Here is a 19,277-nt window from a genome sequence, read left to right as displayed (position 1 = left end):
CGCGCCTCCGCTCCCCGGAAGCTCCGCCCCTTCGCCTGAGCGCGGCCCCGAAGCCCTGCCTTCCCACCAGCACTGGTTCCCCAGAGACTCTTGACCTTACCAAACTCCGTCTCTGCCTGGCGGTACTTCTCGGCCACCCTCAGGCCTAAGGCCAGGTCCAATCCGCACACCGCGGGGCTCCGGGAGACCTAACACTACTCGGATTTTTTTGAAGGACGGCCGTAGGCCTGCTCCCGCTCTACTCTAAACCGGTTTCTCTATCCGTACGGTGAGATACCTCGCCTTAAGGAGGACAACCCCTTACCTGGTGGTTCCGGGTTCCAAAGGTTAAATTGTGAGGGTAGGTCCTGGCCCTCAGCCCCACTGCCTGCTGCCCCCGATCCGCGGGCCCAAGCCCCAGATCCCCGCCTTGCCGTCCAGCCTGTCCCTGGTGTTAGGTGCTTGGAAACGCGAGGCCCCCGCCCCCGCCTTGACGGCCTGAGGATCAGTGTTTCCGGCGGCACCTGGACCCTGTCACCAGGTCTCTCTTCCGGGGTCGGAACTATCGGAGCGGAGTCAACGTTTCCCAGCCGGAAGAATAAGAAGGCAGCAAAGGCAAGACCGCGCTCACCACTAAGAAAAGGAAGGGGCCGGGTCCTGCGCGCAGCATTTTGGGAACGCGTGGTATTCTGGGAGCGCGAGACCCGCCATTCGCTTGGCTCACGCCTTCGCAGTCGCTGGAGTTGCCGCTGTACCGGAAGGGGAGAGTAGGCCGGAGCCGGTGAGGTGAGACCCGGGGCAGGCGAGGGTAGGCCCGAAGCATGCGTGAGGGGCCTAGGGCTGGAGAAGGACGCGCTGCTGCCGAGGAACTCTGGGAGGTTCGGGGAGGGAGAAGAGCGGGAAGCCCGGGTCGCTCAAACATCTGCGTTGCCTCACTAGCGCCTGGAAGTGAATTCTCATTAGCTTTTTCCCCAAAGTACATGCTCTTCGTTTTCTCCGTCTCTCCAGACCACGTTTTCCCTCACATACAGGCAGTAGTCTTGAAATCATTTCTGGCTGCCTCCTTCCCCCAAGTTCTTTCCGGGTAATCCTTTCCAGAGTTGTTTGCATCTCTGCCTCCCTTCCCCTTTTAGGCATTCGTCTTCTTATGCTTTCCATATTGTTACAGAAACTTTATCAAGTTTCCTTGCTTCTAAATTGTTTAAAAAAAAAAAAACTGTTTGATCCGTTTGTAAGTGCTGCTGCCTTTTTATTGGATCATTCCTTACCTATAAGCCTGCAGTAGTTCCCCACTATCTTCAGCATAAAAGCCAAACTCCTAACGCTACTTCCTCACCGAAGGAACCTGTCTTCCCCGAATTCATGTTTCTTTTCCTCTCTTGGACACACATGATGTGTTCCAGCCTTCATTCGTTGCTCATCTGGGAATATGAAATCCACTGCTTGTTTCTTTTATTTACATGAAATCAGGTGATTTCCATGATCATGCTTTTCCTCCAGACGTTTCCTGCTTATACACGTTGTCCCTTTGTGAACACTTCATTTTCTGTTTAACCTTGAAGAAGTGGAGGGTCAATGGGTACTTAATGAGTCAAATTAAATGCATGCCTCTTCTAGATTTGCCTAGATTCTTCGGTCTATATCTGCATTGTCCAGTACTTCAGCCACTAGCCCAAGGCCATTGACCTCCTGAACTGTGGCTGATGTGACTAAGGGAGTGAATGTTTAATTTTCATTTTATTTCACTTTAAGTTTAGTTAAAATAGCTATGGGTGGATTGTGGCTACTGTATTGGGCAGCTCAAGTCTATATCATGGGCTCTCAAAAGTAGTGTCTGTCATCCACAACTATGGGTTGGCAAGTACATCGTGTGGTATGTATAGTTCAGTCCCCTGTCCCCCAACACACACACAATATTGGTTACTGGTTATTTGATGAAGGTAAAGAGGCATATGGTAGCAGGGAAGAAGATGGAATGCACTTTTTTCTCATCCCATTAGCTTTCCCTCTCTCTAGCCAATCCCCCCCCCCCACTATTCTTTACCATCCCACATTTTGCATGTATTTGCCAGATGAGTTCCTCAAAGTAGGGATTAAGCTTTTTTTCCCCCCTGGAAAATAGCAGTTTTGGCATTCTTACTAAGTTCTATGGAGTGTCACGCCTTAAGGGAAGCATGATATGTGCCATATGACTTCCTAGGCCCTGAAGGATGAACTAACTGTTGTCTCTTTCACTGTAGAACTCTTTTTCTGCCAAGATGTCTATTGGTGTGCCGATTAAAGTCCTACACGAGGCTGAGGGTCACATCGTGACATGTGAGACAAACACTGGTGAGGTGTATCGTGGGAAGCTCATTGAGGCGGAGGACAACATGAACTGCCAGGTATCCTGCTTTCCATATAAGGTTATGGGGGAAGCTTGGGCCTCTGTCTTGGAACACAGAAAGATAGTAATTGGAGGTCTTTTTGCAGTTCTTCTCTTTGAAGAGTTATTTTGGCATGCCTAACGTATGCCAGCTGTTGTTATAGTTGCTGCTGATGTGGCTGTAAATGAGAGCCATTTAAAGTTTGGGATATCTCGGGTGCCTGGGTGGCTCAGTGGGTTAAGCCGCTGCCTTCGGCTCGGGTCATGGTCTCAGGGTCCTGGGATCGAATCCCACATCGGGCTCTCTGCTCAGTGGGAAGCCTGCTTCCCTCTCTCTCTCTGCCTGCCTCTCCATCTACTTGTGATCTCTCTCTGTCAAATAAATAAATAAAATCTTTAAGAAAAAAAAAAGTTTGGGATATCTCATTTTGTTTTCTCTATCCTATAATCATCTTCCATATTTTGGGGACTTGTTTAAAAGAAGTATACTTTGGTAGAATCTGTCAGGTCCAAGACCATTCTCCATTTGCACCTACATGTTTGTGTAACTGCTCTGCAGTTAGTGGAATCTTCCACTCATGTACCGTATTTATTTTCCATCTTTCTTGGAGGAAGAGTCTCATGTGATTATAGCAACTACCTTTTGAGGTAAGCGGATTTGGTGATAGTTTTGTCATCCATAAAATAGGGAGAGTAAGATTAAAAGACTTCTATCTACTGAATGTCTTTCCATTAACAAATATCGGAGCAGCTTCCTCATATGGTGCCCTTCTTATGACACTATTTTGTGTTTTACTAATAACCACTTGAGTTTGTAGAGCATTGCTTTGGCAAGATGTATCAGCACACTTTCTCCTTTTTTCTTTAAATCATCAGTTAAGAGCTTGTGCTTCAGAATCAGAGACGTGGGTTTGGGTCCTAATCATCTGACCTTGATCATGTTAATTGCTTCAGTTTCCTTGTTTCTAAAATGGGAACAGTGTTATTTTATGTTCTCTGAGACATATATGCCAATGCAGAATTGTGCAAGAGATTTATTGGGGGAAATGATAATGAAGGATAAAGGAGAAGGAGTAGGAGTAGCTAGGAAGGCTTTCAGTCTGTACTGGTCTGGTGCTGGGAAAAGGAGAAGGAAAGACAGGGTTGAGTGGGAAGAGCCTTAGAGAACAGTGTGTTTCTAAGGAAGTATCAGCCAGCAGGAGTTGTTCATTAGAAGAGTCTAGTATGGGGCAGAAATGGCCTGGCTCTAGGATCCCCATTGTGATCAATCATTGGCCGGCAGCCTGGGGAGACTGGCTTCAGAGTGAATGCTGTGATGGATCCCATAGGTCACAACTGAAGACTGTCAGCTCCTTGCATGCCTTATAGCCTGACGACCTTTGAGGGGAGATCTGAGCAGGGCATTCTGGAGATAGGGATAACACCCACACCCTGGGGCTGTTCTACAGATCAGGTTAGTTATGTATGTGCAACAAGTAGTTCACACCACGCATGGTACATGTTCACATGTAGTTTCTGTTAATGTTTTCTAGGTGAGAAAAACTGAAGGTCAGAAAGGGAAGGTGACTTCTCTAAGATCACACTGCAGATCAGGTGTCTTATCTGTTGCTGTGCAGGGTTCACTTATTTACTTGTGACAGCTCTGTAGCTTTGAATATCATCTTCCTGCTAGGTGACCAGTGGGTGGGGCCAGTTCCCTGGCTCAGGGAAATAGACGTCTAGTAACTGCAGGTTTCTCTCTTCAGTGTTGATGCCATACAGGTAGATGGAGTGGGCTTTCCAAAGGTCCTGTGGGGCTTTGCCTACCTTGTCTTTGTGAGGACCCCAGTTATAGATCCAGGCTCTGGCTTAAGGCATCCTCATCCATTTTAAGGTACTTTGTTTTGGTGAATAGAATGCAAAACTGGGGGTGAGGCACTTTAATGTGTTTATTCAGCTATTTATTTGGACAACTTACTGAGTGTCTAGTGCCTCAGACTGCCCATTTGTATTGTGAGGGTGTCTGAGCAGATGACCTTGGTGGTGTCTCAAATGTAGCTAGTGTGATACAAAGCGCACAGCCTGGTGATAGATCTAGAATCGGGTTGCAGCCTGCTACCTTGTGTGACTTAGGTCAAGCTTTGGATCTCCTTCACCCTCTTGTTCCCTCCTTTCTACGTCAGGAATAAAAATAACACCTCAACCTCAGCATTAGTGCTGAATAAATGAGTGAATGCATGTCCGATGGGGGGAGCCAGTCACTTGCTTCCTGCTTATGTTAACCTGGTAGGGCTGTCATAACAAAGTTTCACACTGGGTGGCTTAAACAAGTATATTTATTCCCTCAGAGTTCTGGAGGTGAAGAGGTTTGAGATCAAGGTGCCACAGGGTTAATTCTTCTCAGGGTATGAAGGATCTATTCTAGGCCTCTCTCCTTGGCTTATAGATGTTTGTTTCCTTCCTGTGTCTTCACATGGTTTTCCTTCTGTGTAGGTCTGTATCCTGATCTCTTCTAAGGACACAAGTTACATTGAATTAAGGCTCAGTTACCTCTGTAAAGATCCAGTCTCTAAATATGGTCACATTCTGAGATGCTGAGGGGTTAAGACTTCAACAGATGAAGTTAGGATTCAGCCCATAACACTGCCCATGGGGCTTGATCTCATGACCCTGAGATCATGATCTGAGCTGAATTCAAGAGTCGGCCATGCAGACACCCCTAACATTTTTTTTTTTTTAAGATTTTATTTATTTATTTGACAGACAGAGATCACAAGTAGACAGAGAGGCAGGCAGAGAGAGAGAGAGGGAAGCAGGCTCCCTGCCGAGCAGAGAGTCCGATGCGGCACTCGATCCCAGGACCCTGAGATCACGACCTGAGCCGAAGGCAGCAGCTTAACCCACTGAGCCACCCAGGCGCCCCCCTAACATTTTTTTATTACAAAAGTGTGGTGGGTCACACACTACAAAGATTTGGAAAACAGGTAAGAGCATCTTGCCACAACCACAATTGGAAGGCAGCTGTGCTGACCACTATACCACCAACGCGCCACAACCACAATTGGAATGGACTTTTTTTTTTTTACCCTAGGAAGGTGTCTTGGGATTCTACTATTTACTTTTTACTCTGCTTTCGAAAAGAGTTAGAGGTAGGGGGCGCCTGCGGGGTTGAGTTGGTTGAGTTTGCCTTTGGCTCACATCATGATCTTAGGGTCCTGGGATCAAACCATGCATTAGGTTCCCTGCTCAGTGGGGAGTCTGCTTCTCCCTCTGCCTCAGCCCACTTGTGCACATGCTCTCTCTCTCTCAAATAAATAAATAAAACTTGTAAAAAAAAAAAAAAGAGGTGATTCATTTAAAAACTATATGATAAGGTAAAAATGGACAGATAGGTCATGGTGCAGTTAACTTGGGGTAGACTGTAAAATGAAGCCAGGCAGGCAGTTAGTAATCAGAAATGTAAACCTGAATCCCTGTACATTTAATAAAGGCATATTCTGTTCTCAGCTACTTAAAGAGGCCTGGCAGAGGGAGATCAGCAGTTCTAAGGTACATAGTGCCCTTAAGATAAAATACCAGTTGTGCAGTTTTCCTTGGCATTCAGATGTGGGAGACATTTTTCCCCTGGGCCCTGATGAAAGGTATACAGTCTCAGTCTATTAGATAGTGTCATCAACATCCCCATACAAAATACACCTTTTGGGGTTCCTCAGATATTTTTTTAAGGTTTTATTTATTTGTCAGGGCGAGCATATGCAAAGGCGTGCGCACAAGTGGGCAGAGGCAGAGAGAGAAGCAAGCAGAGAGAATAGGGTTTTTTTTTTTTTTTTAAGATTTTATTTATTTATTTGACAGAGATCACAAGCAGGCAGAGGCAGGCAGAGACAGAGAGAGGGGGAAGCAGGCTCCCCGCTGAGCGGAGAGCCCAGTGTGGGGCTCGATCCCAGGACCCTGGGATCATGACCTGAGCTGAAGGCAGAGGTTTAACCCACTGAGCCACCCAGGTGCCCCGAGAATCAGGTATTTTTAATGTAGCCCATTACCACAGCCCTTTTTTGACAGTGCAGATGTAATCTGTGCAAGAATTAGGATCTCATCTTAGGATGAGGTCCTTGAGATGGTGCTCACAGGGTCAGAAGGTGTAGATACTTCTTTGCATCTGAGGTTTGTTTGGGAAAGCAGGGAGTCTTGTCCTTCTGCTCTGTACCCCACAGCTGCAAGGCAAACATAATCTGCTAGCCAGGGCTGTCAGCTGTGGTGGCATCTATAGGTGAGAGAGCCCTGTGAGTGCTCTGAGAGCATCTCCTAAGGGCTCTGTGTGTGTGGGGTGAGCAGGGCCTCTGTGGCTCTCCAAGTGGTTTTCTTAAGCTGATTTGTGTTTGTAGCAGAGATGGGACCTGATGGAGGAGTATATCCCATCTCTGGCCCAGCCTGGGTATGGATGATTTAAAACCAGAGGTCCCCAAATGGGGAAATTTCTGTTGTTGGTTTATGTGTGCTTACCATGGTTTTGAAGCATCCTATCTTTATTAAATGTCAATGAGGGAATGAAGGGATTTTTCTTCAAAATAAAAAATATATATTTCTTAAGAAAGAATACTTCTAGTCAAATATTTGGTAAAATATTAAAAACCAAAAAGGACCTTTAAGGTGAGGAATTATGAGTAGAAATAAGCACGTTATTTTGATTTTAATAGACTAGCCTATATTTATCTAACCTTTCAGAGGCAACTTCTATGGCTATGGATTTTATTGGGTATCCAGTGTAAAGTGTCCCTGGAGGTTCTTGTGTAGGGAAGTGTTCTCCCAGTTCAGCAGTATTCAGATATTTAGGACATCTCATAATTTTTTTATGATGAAAGTTTATTGTATTTAAGCATATAAATAGTTTTTGCAAGTCAGAAATGTCCATTTCCCAATTTAAAGTGGACCCAAGTTTAAAAATGGCTAATTAACAGAAGAAAGACATGTAAAGCAGACTTTTAACATACAAAAATAATGGCCTTATTAATATTTAGACATGTAAGTTGGGAAAAGGTAAGAATTTCTAAACTTAGAAGATGACAAAATAAAATGAATACTACCAAGGGTTCCTTACCAGTCTGCCAGTAGAAGTACAGATTGTTAAATCGTTTCTGGAAAACACATTTTTTTTTTTTAAGATTTTATTTATTTACTTGACAGAGATCACAAGTAGGCAGAGAGGCAGGCAGAGAGAGAGAGAGAGAGAGAGGGAAGCAGGCTCCCCGCCGAGCAGAGAGCCCGATGTGGGACTCGATCCCAGGACCCTGAGATCATGACCTGAGCCGAAGGCAGTGGCTTAACCCACTGAGCCACCCAGGCGCCCCTCTGGAAAACACATTTAAACGCCAGCATAGAAAAGTTCCTACCCTTTGGTGCCATAGTTCTCCTTCTGAAAATCATTCATAGTGCTGTGCTGTTTTTGTTTTTATTTTTTTCTTAAGATTTGTTTGTTTATTTTAGAGCATGAAGGTAGGGAGGCAAAAGAGAGGAAGAGAGAGAAAATCCCAAGCAGACTCCCTGCCAAGCATGAAGCCCGATGTAGGGCTCACGCAGGACTCAATCCCTCAACCTCTAGGTCTGACCTCTGCTGAAACCAAGAGTCAGACACCTAACTGACTGAGCCACCCAGGTGCCTCTGCAGTGCTGTTTTTAATGATGAAAACCTAAAAACAAACATTTCTAATGAGTTAAATAAATTAAGATTAAACAGATTAGGGTACATTACAAAGAATATTGTTCATCTGGTCAAATAATGTGGAAGAATATTTAATGTCATGGGAAAATACTGTTGACCTAAGTGGAGAAAAATACAAAACTCCACAATATGTTCCTAGTTAAAAAAAATAAATAAAGCCAAATTATAAGTGATACATAAAAATGCATTAAGTAAAAAAAAGGGGGGGGTAAAAAAATAAATGCATTAAGTTTTTGAGCAAAACCAAAGTGAGTAGTTATCTTTTGGTGGAAATTAAATGAGATTAAAAACATTTTTTAGGGGTGCCTGGGTGGCTCAGCGGGTTAAAGCCTCTGCCTTCAGCTTGGGTCATGATCACGGGGTCCTTGGATCCAGCCTTGCATTGGGCTCTCTGCTCAGCAGGGAGTCTGCTTCCTCCTCTCTCTGCCTGCCTCTCTGCCTACTTGTGATCTTTGTCAAATAAATAAATAAAATCTTTAAAACAAAAGAAACCCATTTTTAAAGTTTTTATTGATATATATGCAGGGAGTCTTGTCCTCCACTTTGTACTCCACAGCTGCAAGGCAAGCATAAGCTGCTAGTCAGGGCTGTTGACTGTGGCAGCATCTAGGGGTGACAGAGCCCCACAGAATATATATGTAGAGAGAGTGTGTGTGTGTGTTTTTTGTTTGTTTTTGTATTTTTTAGTAGTTTCTGCACCTGTCGTGGGGCTTGAACTCATGACCCTGAAAACAAGACTTCCATGCTCTTCCGACTCAGCCAGCCAGGTGCCCCATGGGGGGATTAAAAATTTTTTTTTTTTTAAAGATTTTATTTATTTATTTGACAGAGAGAGATCACAAGTAGACAGAGAGGCAGGCAGAGAGAGAGAGAGGGAAGCAGGCTCTCCGCTGAGCAGAGAGCCCGATGCGGGACTCGATCCCAGGACCCTGAGATCATGACCCGAGCCGAAGGCAGCAGCTTAACCCACTGAGCCAACCAGGCGCCCGGGATTAAAATTTTTAAGAAAAAACCTTTTTCCCCTCCCTACTTTAAAAATTAAAATATCTGGGGCACTTGGGTGGCTCAGACGGTTAAACCTCTGCCCTCAGCTCAGGTCATGATCTCCAGATCCTGGAATTGGAGTCCCCCATCGGACTCCCACCTCAGCAGGGAGTCTGCTTCTCCCTCTCCCTCTGCCTCTCCCCCTGCTTGTGCTCTCTCTTTCTCTCTCTCAAATGCATGAATACAATCTTTTAAAAAAAATTAAAAGATGTGTTTATGATCATGAAGCACAGTAAAGATTATTTTTTTATTTTTTTAAAAGATTTTATTTTTTTATTTGAGAGAGAGACAGTGAGAGAGAGCATGAGCGAGGAGAAAGTCAGAGGGAGAAGCAGACTCCCTATGGAGCTGGGAGCCCGATGCAGTACTCGATCCCGGGACTCCGGGATCATGACCTGAGCCGAAGGCAGTCGTCCAACCAACTGAGCCACCCAGGCGTCCCAGTAAAGATTATTTTAAAAGAAGAGGGTATGTTACAAGTAGATAAATGAAGTCCTGGAGTTCTAATACACAGTATAGTAATTAGAGGTAACAAAACTATTATAAACATTAAACTTGCTGAAATACAAGATCTTAATACTAGAAATTATGATTGTATGACATGATAGAGAAGTTAGTTAATGCTACAGTGGCAGTCATTGTAATATAAATGTATCAAATCAGTATATTGTATACCTTAAACTTACACAATGTTATATATCAGTTATAGCTCAATAAAAAGACCCTGAAAATTAGATAAAAGAAGAGGGTAAATGGCCAAATGCAAAATTTCACTTTTTTTTTTTTTAAATTTAAATTTTATTTTTTATAAACATAGAATATATTTTTATCCCCCGGGGTACAGGTCTGTGAATCGCCAGGTTTACACACTTCACAGCACTCACCATAGCACATACCCTCCCCAATATCCATAACCCCACCCCCCCAACCCCCCTCCCCCATCAACCCTCAGTTTGTTTTGTGAGATTGAGAGTCACTTATGGTTTGTCACCCTCCCAATCCCATCTTGTTTCATTTACTCTTCTCCTACCCCCTTAATCCCCCATGTTGCATCTCCTCTCCCTCATTATCAGGGAGATCATATGATAGTTGTCTTTCTCCAATTGACTGATTTTGCTAAGCATGATACCCTCTAGTTCCATCCACGTCGTCGCAAATGGCAAGATTTCATTTCTTTTGATGGCTGCATAGTATTCCATTGTGTATATATACCACATCTTCTTTATCCATTCATCTGTTGATGGACATCTAGGTTCTTTCCATAGTTTGGCTATTGTAGACATTGCTGCTATAAACATTCAGGTGCACGTGCCCCTTTGGATCACTACGTTTGTATCTTTAGGGTAAATACCCAGCAGTGCAATTGCTGGGTCATAGGGTAGTTCTATTTTCAACATTTTGAGGAACCTCCATGCTGTTTTCCAGAGTGGTTGCACCAGCTTGCATTCCCACCAACAGTGTAGGAGGGTTCCCCTTTCTTCGCATCCTCGCCAGCATCTCTCATTTCCTGACTTATTAATTTTAGCCATTCTGACTGGTGTGAGGTGATATCTCCTTGTGGTTTTGATTTGTATTTCCCTGATGCCGAGTGATATGGAGCACTTTTTCATGTGTCTGTTGGCCATCTGGATGTCTTCTTTGCAGAAATGTCTGTTCATGTCTTCTGCCCATTTATTGATTGGATTATTTGTTCTTTAGGTGTTGAGTTTGCTAAGTTCTTTATAGATTTTGGACACTAGCCCTTTATCTGATATGTCATTTGCAGATATCTTCTCCCATTCTGTCAGTTGTCTTTTGGTTTTGTTAACTGTTTCCTTTGCTGTGCCAAAATTTCACTTCTTTTTTTTTTTTTTTTTAAAGATTTTATTTATTTATTTGACAGAGAGAGATCACAAGTAGACGGAGAGGCAGGCAGAGAGAGAGAGAGAGGGAAGCAGGCTCCCTGCTGAGCAGAGAGCCCGATGCGGGACTCGATCCCAGGACCCTGAGATCATGACCTGAGCCGAAGGCAGCGGCTTAACCCACTGAGCCACCCAGGCGCCCCCAGAATTTCACTTCTTAAAGCAACATAATTCCTAGAAATTTGGTGGGAGAGAGTGATAAGAGTTCAGAGACTCTGCTGGAGCCAAAATGGTGCTTTGGGAGCCTTAGCATGACCACTCCATCATTGACTGGACTGTTCAACCCCCCCCCCCCTTTTTTTTTTTTGGTTATGGAATAATGGTCTGTGGGAAAATGGCCTGTGCATGATTTGTTTTTGTAAAAATGGTAACCTGAGAGAACCCGTCACGTGACTGTCAGAAAACTCCCCAGAATGAATATCAGGAAAGTTTTTGACATTTCTGAGTGCAGGGTGGTTGGGAATTTCTTTCGATACCCTCTCTAGCTAGAATGAAAAACTGCTTATCTGTGTGCTCTCTGTACGTGCAGTGTTTTCCTCTGCACCATTCAATTCAGGATCACGTATTGGCGCTTAATATCAGCTTGCTTTGTATTTCTTTAGTCTGGGACAGTTATCCTTTTGCTTTTCCCAGCATTGACATTTTGGAAGAATAATGACCAGTTATTTGTTTTAGAATGTCTTTTGATTGTATGTCTTTCTCTGGTGTTTCCTCATGATGGGATTTGGGATTTGTTTTTGTGTTGTTTTGGCTGTTACTGTGTAAGTGATGACTTCTTCTGGGGTTGTCACTAGGAGGCCCAGAACACTTGTTTGCCCCTATTGGTGATGTTAACCTTGGCAATTTGGTTGAAGTATTGTGTGGTCTGTCCACTGTACTTTTCCCTTTTGCAACAAAGGAGAATTTTGTGAGGGAGGTTCTTGAAGTAAATATCTTGTGAGTATTCTGTTATTCATCACCACCTTCACCACCCCTCATTTAGCATCCAATGAAGATTCTTGTTTGAATCTTTTTACCATGATGGTTACAAAAGAATTTTTTTTAACTTGCTAAGATTTATTATTTATTTGAGAGAGAGTTGAGAGCATGTGCCAGGGTGGGGAGGGGCAGAGGGAGAGGGAAAGAGAATCTCAGGTGGACTCCACTGAGTGGGGCTCAGTCTCACAATCCTAAGATCACGACCTGGGCCAAAACCTGGAGTCGGATATTTATTTATTTATTTTTAAAGATTTTATTTATTTATTTGACAGATCACAAGTAGGCAGAGAGGCAGGGAGAGGGAGAAGCAGGCTCCCTGCTGAGCAGAGAGCCTGATGCGGGACTCGATCCCAGGACCCTGGGATCATGACCTGAGCTGAAGGCAGAGGCTTTAACCCACTGAGCCACCCAGGCACCCCTGGAGTTGGATATTTAACCCGCTGTGCCACCCAGGCGCCCCAGAATGGTTTTTGGTTTTGACTCCATCATGCTTTCTATATTTGCTGGGTCTGCTGGAAGAGCCTTCCCTTAGTCCCCATTTATTCATTCATTTATTGTCAGTATAGGCTCATGGGTTTCTGTTTCATTAAATGGGTTATAATCTGTTACTATTATTATTTTGATTGATTTATCCCAAATTTGTCCAGAAGCTGACTTCTTTTGTGTCTTTTGGTATCCTTGGCCATTTGGGGGGAGCGCATCCTTAATCTTCTGGAATAAGATGTTTGTTGCAGGGTCATCTTTTACCTTCCCTAACCCAGCTCTGGAATCAGCCATTTCTTCAGGTAGCCTTGGTTTCTTTTTGGTTGGGAGTAGAAGTTAAAATCCAAGATCCAGGTACTGTTTAGTATTTTAAAAGTCTTAGTTTAACTTGTGGAGATCTGTCTCCAAGAGGCTGTGTGCTTAATAGTACCAGAAATTGGGGCGCCTGGGTGGCTCAGTGGGTTAAGCTGCTGCCTTTGGCTCAGGTCATGATCTCAGGGTCCTGGGATCGAGCCCCGCATCGGGCTCTCTGCTCAGCAGGGAGCCTGCTTCCTCCTCTCTCTTTACCTGCCTCTCTGCCTGCTTGTGATCTCTGTCAAATAAATAAATAAAATCTTAAAAAAAAAAAAAATAGTACCAGAAATTTCCATTCATGTGGCACCTAGGTGGCATAGTGGATTAAGTATCCCACTCTCGGTTTCAGCTCAGCTCAGATCATGAACTCAGGGTTGTGAGATCAAGCCCCATGTCAGCCTCTGCACTTGTGGGGCGGGGAGGTCTGCCTGAAGGTTCTCTCCCTTGGCTCCTATCCCCTACCCCCACCCTCTCAAGTACATGCTCTCTCTTTCTCTCTCTAAAATAAATAAATAACTTAAAGGGGGAGAAAAAAAAGTAGTACCAGAAACTTCCATTCATTGCATGCTTATTCTGTACGAGGCACTATGCTAGTGTTTTTTTTGTTTTTGTTTTTTAAAGATTTTACTTACTTATTTGACATACAGAGATCACAAGTAGGCAGAGAGAGGGGTGGGGGAGAAGCAGGCTCCCTGCTGAGCAGAGAGCCCCATGCGGGCTGGGATCCCAGGGATCCCAGGACCCTGAGATCATGACCCGAGCTGGAGGCAGAGGCTTTAACCCACTGAGCCACCCAGGTGCCCCTATGCTAGTGTTTTTTATGTACAATAGATCTTTCAGTTATCACAGGACCTCTCTGATGACAAACTTCCAGATGACCAGGGTGACCAAGCATGGAAGGAGTGGATCTAAACCCAAGTCTCTGAGTCTCAAATCTCTGATCTTAACCATCATCTCTGAAGATGAGGTGTATAGTAAACCTGCTAGGTCCTGTTGATTCTAGAATTGTCAGACCCTCACTCTATCAGATTTCAGACAAGAAGATGAGTAGAAAAAAGAGGGAGGCTCTGTTGTTAATGGTAGGGCAGGGGAGAGTAAGAGAGGGGACCAGACGTTTGTTGAGCCCTTGCTGTGTGCCCCATAACAGGATGTTGTGATTGATGATCCCAGAGCACCCCAACATTGCTTTACAGCCCTGGAGTTAGTCCTCTCTTCTTGGCCCTGGATGTGTGAGGAAACTCCCACAATTTTGATTGTATTAAGATGTTCTCTCTCCCCCAAGATGTCATTTCAGTTGGGCACCTGGTTTATGCCACCTATGTTTCATTATGGCTATTTGGGAAAGTTGAATAAAGTGGGTGTTCCCACCTGACATTACTGAAACCTAGTTCACTCAAGTTGTTGCCTTTGGCTTATGATGCAGACATAGCTTGGGCTTATTAACAAGCTGTACGGGTGGGCAGGCCTGTGGGGCTTTATACCCAGCACAGCCATTTCTCTGCTGGTGCTGCGAGGGAGTGCATGAGTACAGCAGCCGACCTGGTCATTTTTAGGGTTGTCATAGGAGTCAGTTGATGCTGGACCCTTTAGTGCTTCAGCCAGGACACATCCATTTGTGGAAACAGTTTGTCTTGTTGGTCGTACTGAACACCCTCTGTCAGGGATTCTCAAAGTGGGTTGGGGAGGTTGTAGGAGAGGAAGGGGTGAGATGTACTGGACTGTGCTGGAGAAGTAGCTTAGCAGTAGCACAGCCTCCAAAATAGATGTCTTGGTGGTCATTTAGATTCGTTGTTTACTGCTCTTCTAATATATACTCGATAATAGGGACAGCATTTAGACATATTTGTCTCATTTAATTTGTTCCTTTACTGTTTAAGGAAGTAAGTGGTGATCTGATGTATGGTTTCAGAATGTGGGTTTAGGGTTAGACCTGAGTTCATAGTGATTTGTAGCATTGTGTGATTTATAGGAGTTATGATACGAAATTGCCTGGGATGCTAATAAGTGCTCAGTAAAAGTTGGCTTTGTTAATCATACTTCTTGTTCAGTTGTGGCACCAGAGGTTATGGTCTTTGGTTTTTGTTGTTTTGTTTTGTTTTGTTTTTTGGTGAGAGAGAGAGAGAGAGCACAAGCAGGGGAGGGCAGAGGGACAAGCAGACTCCCTGCTGGATGCGGAGCCCAACGCGGGGCTTGATCCCAGGACCCCAAGATCATGATCTGTGCCGAAGTCAGATACTTAACTGATTGAGCCACCCAGGCACCCCCAGAGGTTATGGCATTCTTCGAGGCAAGAACAGGATGGCAAGGATATAGAACCTGTGTGGAAATTTAAGATACTGGGGATGTTGAGCCTGGAACAGAAGATTTATGGGAATCTAGAGCCCTGTAACCCTGAGGGTAGAACAGGGGCAGTGGGTTGAAGCTCTATGAACTGTTCCACCTGCACATTTAGATTTAGTGAGGATGGCCCTGGAGTGTTGTTAGTCTTTTGGCAAACCAGGTGCTCAAGCAGAGGCTGGGTGGCCAGTTAGCTCTTGGAAGAAAAGAATGAGTATAGGGTGGCAACAAGCCAGTTAGGAATCTGGGGAGACACCTCTCTACAATGTGGACTTTGACCTATTCTGAATAAATTATATTCTCTTTCATCCAGAAGACTCAAAATAAGCTACTTTTTGTGGTAAATATGGTCCCTGTTGAGGTCTGCACTAGCAGGTTTGGGTCCCCTGCTATGCCAAGGCTGTCTGCTGGTTGGTCTCACCTTGAGGCTCCCTGTCTCTCCATCCCACAGTTTATCTATGTTGACATATCGATCTTTCCAAAGTGCTACCCTGATCCTGTCCACTCTCCCTCTGTCCACAAATGAGTGACCCCATAATCTCCCAAGGTGATAACTTTGTCCCCTCTCTCAATTGTTCTGCTCCAGTCCTTGTATCCTATAGGTTCGTGCCCAAGTGTCCTGTCAGTGCAGGCTCTTGCCTCACACGATCCCAATATTCTGAGCCCTTCGTATAGGCGCTGCTGCTTGTACTTCTCAGTCCCTGGTCATTGAAGCTAGAGGGGCTCTGGTGCATACTCATGACTTTCATGGTGCCTTTTATGTGTGTGCTAGACAGATGCAGGACAGGACACAGTTTGGACAAGTGGTTCAAAGCTGTTTCATTAGAGTTTTTCACCATTGAGAACTCTTCACATGCTGGCAAGGGAGGCAGTATGGCAGTTAGGGCTCTGGAGTCACGCCAGCTGGATTTGAATCTGTATCCTTTCATTCTGGCTGTTGGACTTTGGACAAGTGCTTTAGGGTTTTTTGTTTTGTTTTGTTTTTATCTGTAAAAGATGGAAATGCCCATAACCTATCCTGAAGGTGCTGTGAGGACCAAGTATGTGAAGCACTTTGCCAGCTTCTTTATTTCATGATGTTAGTTTGTGCAGTTCTGGACTTCTCCTACTACCAGCCAAGGCTCCCCCCTTGTGTGTCCTTGTTCTCTGTTGGTGCTGTTGGCCCTGATTGATGAGCTGGTGATTCCCTTCCAGATGTCCAACATCACAGTCACATACAGAGATGGCCGAGTGGCACAGCTGGAACAGGTGTACATCCGTGGCAGCAAGATCCGTTTTCTCATTTTGCCTGACATGCTGAAAAATGCGCCCATGTTAAAGAGCATGAAAAATAAAAACCAAGGCTCAGGGGCTGGCCGGGGAAAAGCTGCTATTCTGAAGGCTCAAGGTATGTGCTCCTCTTGCACTGGTTTTAATGTTTCTGTCCTGTATCTTTTAGGGAAGGGCGGGCCCTGTCAATTGCCTGGGCCTGGGGGTGGACTTGGACTTCAGCCATCTCCACACTCACTGCCACCCTACAGCCTTGGGGCCCCCCCCGTGAGGGGCTGATGGCCTGATCTTACCTTCTGTCTCTTGTCGTGCCTGATCACATTCATAGGGCTTATGCAAAATCCAAAGTGCCTCCTTCGAAAGAAGAAGGGGACTCTTAAGTGAGAGACTGGATAAGTCTCCTATAATGACTTTGTTTCCAGGAATTCTGTCCAAAGATTCCGGGGGAGGCTTGCTCTTACTAGTTTGCTGAGCAGGAGCTCTGTGGTGGGGCTTAGCTGACACCTGAGGCAGTGGGATAACAGTTCGCAGAGAGCTCGGGGTGTTTATTGACACCCAGTATAAGTGGGGGGGGGTGCTGATGGTAGGGATCCATTTTCATGTAAGAAATAAACAGTTTTCAGCTATCTTTACCCATTAAAGGGACCAGACTTCTGTTTTCTAATATTCTTTTTTTTTTTTTTTTTAAAGATTTTATTTATTTATTTGACAGAGAGAGATCACAAGTAGATGGAGAGGCAGGCAGAGAGAGAGAGGGAAGCAGGATCTCCGCCGAGCAGAGAACCCGATGCGGGACTCGATCCCAGGACCCTGAGATCATGACCCGAGCCGAAGGCAGTGGCTTAACCCACTGAGCCACCCAGGCGCCCCTGTTTTCTAATATTCTTACATTTGAAAACAAATCCTTCCTTCAGCATGTCCGCACTGATCGAGTGACCTTCCTTAGTCTGGCCTTTCTTTTGGGTTAGCCTAGTCAGAGGTTTTATCTTTGGGTCCCTGAGAAGCGCTGCTGTGTTGATTATGTAGGAAGCAAGTACATTCATTAGAAACTATCTGAGTATCGGTAAAAAGATTTATAGTGCAGGAAAGTCACTGGATTCTCCATCAGCATCTTTTGTTGTGCATATTTTATATATGAGGTAGCTTTTGAGTTTAAAGGTTCAATAAAGTAATCCTTTTTTATTGTTATTATTAATTATTTATTTATTTATTTAAAGATTTTATTTATTTATTTGACAGACAGATCACAAGTAGGCAGAGAGGCAGGCAGAGAGAGAGGGGGAAACAGGCTCCCTGCTGAGCAGAGAGCCTGATGCGGGGCTCGATCCCAGAACCCTGGAATCATGACCTGAGCTGAAGGCAGAGGCTTAACCCACTGAGCCACCCAGGCGCCCCTAGAGTAATCCTTTAAGTGTCCTTCCAAAAAACTGATCAGAGAATCTCCTTGCCCTTCCTAGGTAGGTGGCATTTGTAGAACCGGAAGCTCTGGACTTTTTGTCCTGGTGAAGGAATGATTTTTAGGAATACTGGTTTTCCTACTAGAACTGCTGTTCTCTCTGCTTTCTCAGGGAAGGGCTGTCCTCATTGTTACTGCGTAACTGCACCATCTTCTCTGACAAAAGATGCACCCCAGTAGCCTGTGCACTAGAAGGCACTTGGCAGTTAGTTTGCCCAGGTCCACTGACCTCTGCCTGAGCCATCTGTATTGCTGTCGGTCCCTTGCTCTGGTTCATTTCAGTATGTGGCTGGGCTCCTGCGTGACTTTCCTCCCTCTTCACGAGGCTCTACAAGAGGGAAGAGGAATCAGTCTCCAGTTAGTAGGCATCAGAATATTTTCATCTGTCCTTCAAAGCCACTGGTCCTCTCCTAGAACTCTTGGAGTTACAGAGAACAGCAGCTTGTATGCCCTTTGTATGGGGAGTGGTTTTATTTGTTTGTTTTTCTATTATGAAACATTTATATTGCAGAATACCTCAAAAAATAATAAAACCTGTTACTCAGATTTAACAGATGTTTAGTATTTAACTATTTGTTTCATGATTTTAAGTGTGAATTAAGTTCATCTGTTTTGTTTTATTAACTCACCCTAGGCCAGTGCTGGGAATTCATCTTTTCTGTGGTTCTCAGGCCTGTTCCCCAAACCACCTAAGCTCTCAACACCCTGACTCCCAGCCTCATGTTGAAATCAGTGCTGGACTGGAAGGCACTCCAGCTCTGGTCCCCCTGCAATGAGGAAATGTCATGGGGTCGGCATGGTATTGGACCAGGTGGCTTTTCAGGCCTCTTCTGTGCCAGTGTCCAAGGACCCTGGCTGCTCCGTGGCATGAGCATTTGCTGACCACACTGACCTAGCCTTATCCTTTCTTTCCATCTTTCAGTGGCTGCAAGAGGAAGAGGACGTGGAATGGGGCGTGGAAACATCTTCCAGAAACGAAGATAAATTTATCTGTTGAACAGAACTTTGCTGTTATTTTTTCTTTTAGGTTATCTGTGTTCAGGGGGGTGTGTGCTTATGTATATGTTCTAGCTTTTCTTTTGACATCTTTCTCTTTAGATCTGGGGAAATGTTAAACTAAATAAATATGGTGGTCCCTTTTGTTGTTGTTTTTCTTTTCTTTTTTAAAAGATTATTTATTTATTTATTTATTTATTTATTTGACAGACAGAGATCACAAGTAGGCAGAGAGGCAGGCAGAGAGAGGAGGAAGCAGGCTCCCCGCTGAGCAGAGAGCCCGATGTGGGGCTCAATCCCAGGACCCTGAGATCATGACCTGAGCCGAAGGCAGAGGCTTTAACCCACTGAGCCACCCAGGCGCCCCTTTTTTTAAGATTTATGTATTTGAGAGAGAGAGAGCGTGCTGGGGGTGGG

The 19,277-nt window shown here is 44.8% G+C and overlaps 1 protein-coding gene across 1 annotated transcript; it reads left to right on the top strand.

Annotated features, from left to right (window-relative positions):
• The first annotated feature begins 43 nt into the window (after positions 1-43).
• Positions 44-19,004, top strand: SNRPD3 (small nuclear ribonucleoprotein D3 polypeptide). The gene is made up of 4 exons (XM_047698517.1): positions 44-765; positions 2,220-2,363; positions 16,334-16,526; positions 18,787-19,004. Exons 2-4 carry the CDS (start codon positions 2,238-2,240, stop codon positions 18,846-18,848), a joined length of 381 nt encoding a protein of 126 aa, XP_047554473.1. The 5' UTR covers positions 44-765; positions 2,220-2,237; the 3' UTR covers positions 18,849-19,004.
• Positions 19,005-19,277: the final 273 nt, after the last annotated feature.

The sequence above is a fragment of the Lutra lutra genome, chromosome 12, assembly GCF_902655055.1.
Source record: "Lutra lutra chromosome 12, mLutLut1.2, whole genome shotgun sequence".
NCBI classification, from domain to species: domain Eukaryota; kingdom Metazoa; phylum Chordata; class Mammalia; order Carnivora; family Mustelidae; genus Lutra; species Lutra lutra.
Note: the sequence above shows the minus strand (reverse complement) of the source record. Positions and strands in the feature narration are given on the sequence as shown.

Bases quoted from the DNA above. Each gene is read 5' to 3' on its own strand.
- SNRPD3 (XM_047698517.1), top strand. From the start codon at position 2,238: ATGTCTATTGGTGTGCCGATTAAAGTCCTACACGAGGCTGAGGGTCAC. The intron at 2,364-16,333 runs GTATCCTGCTTT...ATTCCCTTCCAG, and splicing joins AGGACAACATGAACTGCCAG to ATGTCCAACATCACAGTCAC. The intron at 16,527-18,786 runs GTATGTGCTCCT...TCCATCTTTCAG, and splicing joins TGCTATTCTGAAGGCTCAAG to TGGCTGCAAGAGGAAGAGGA.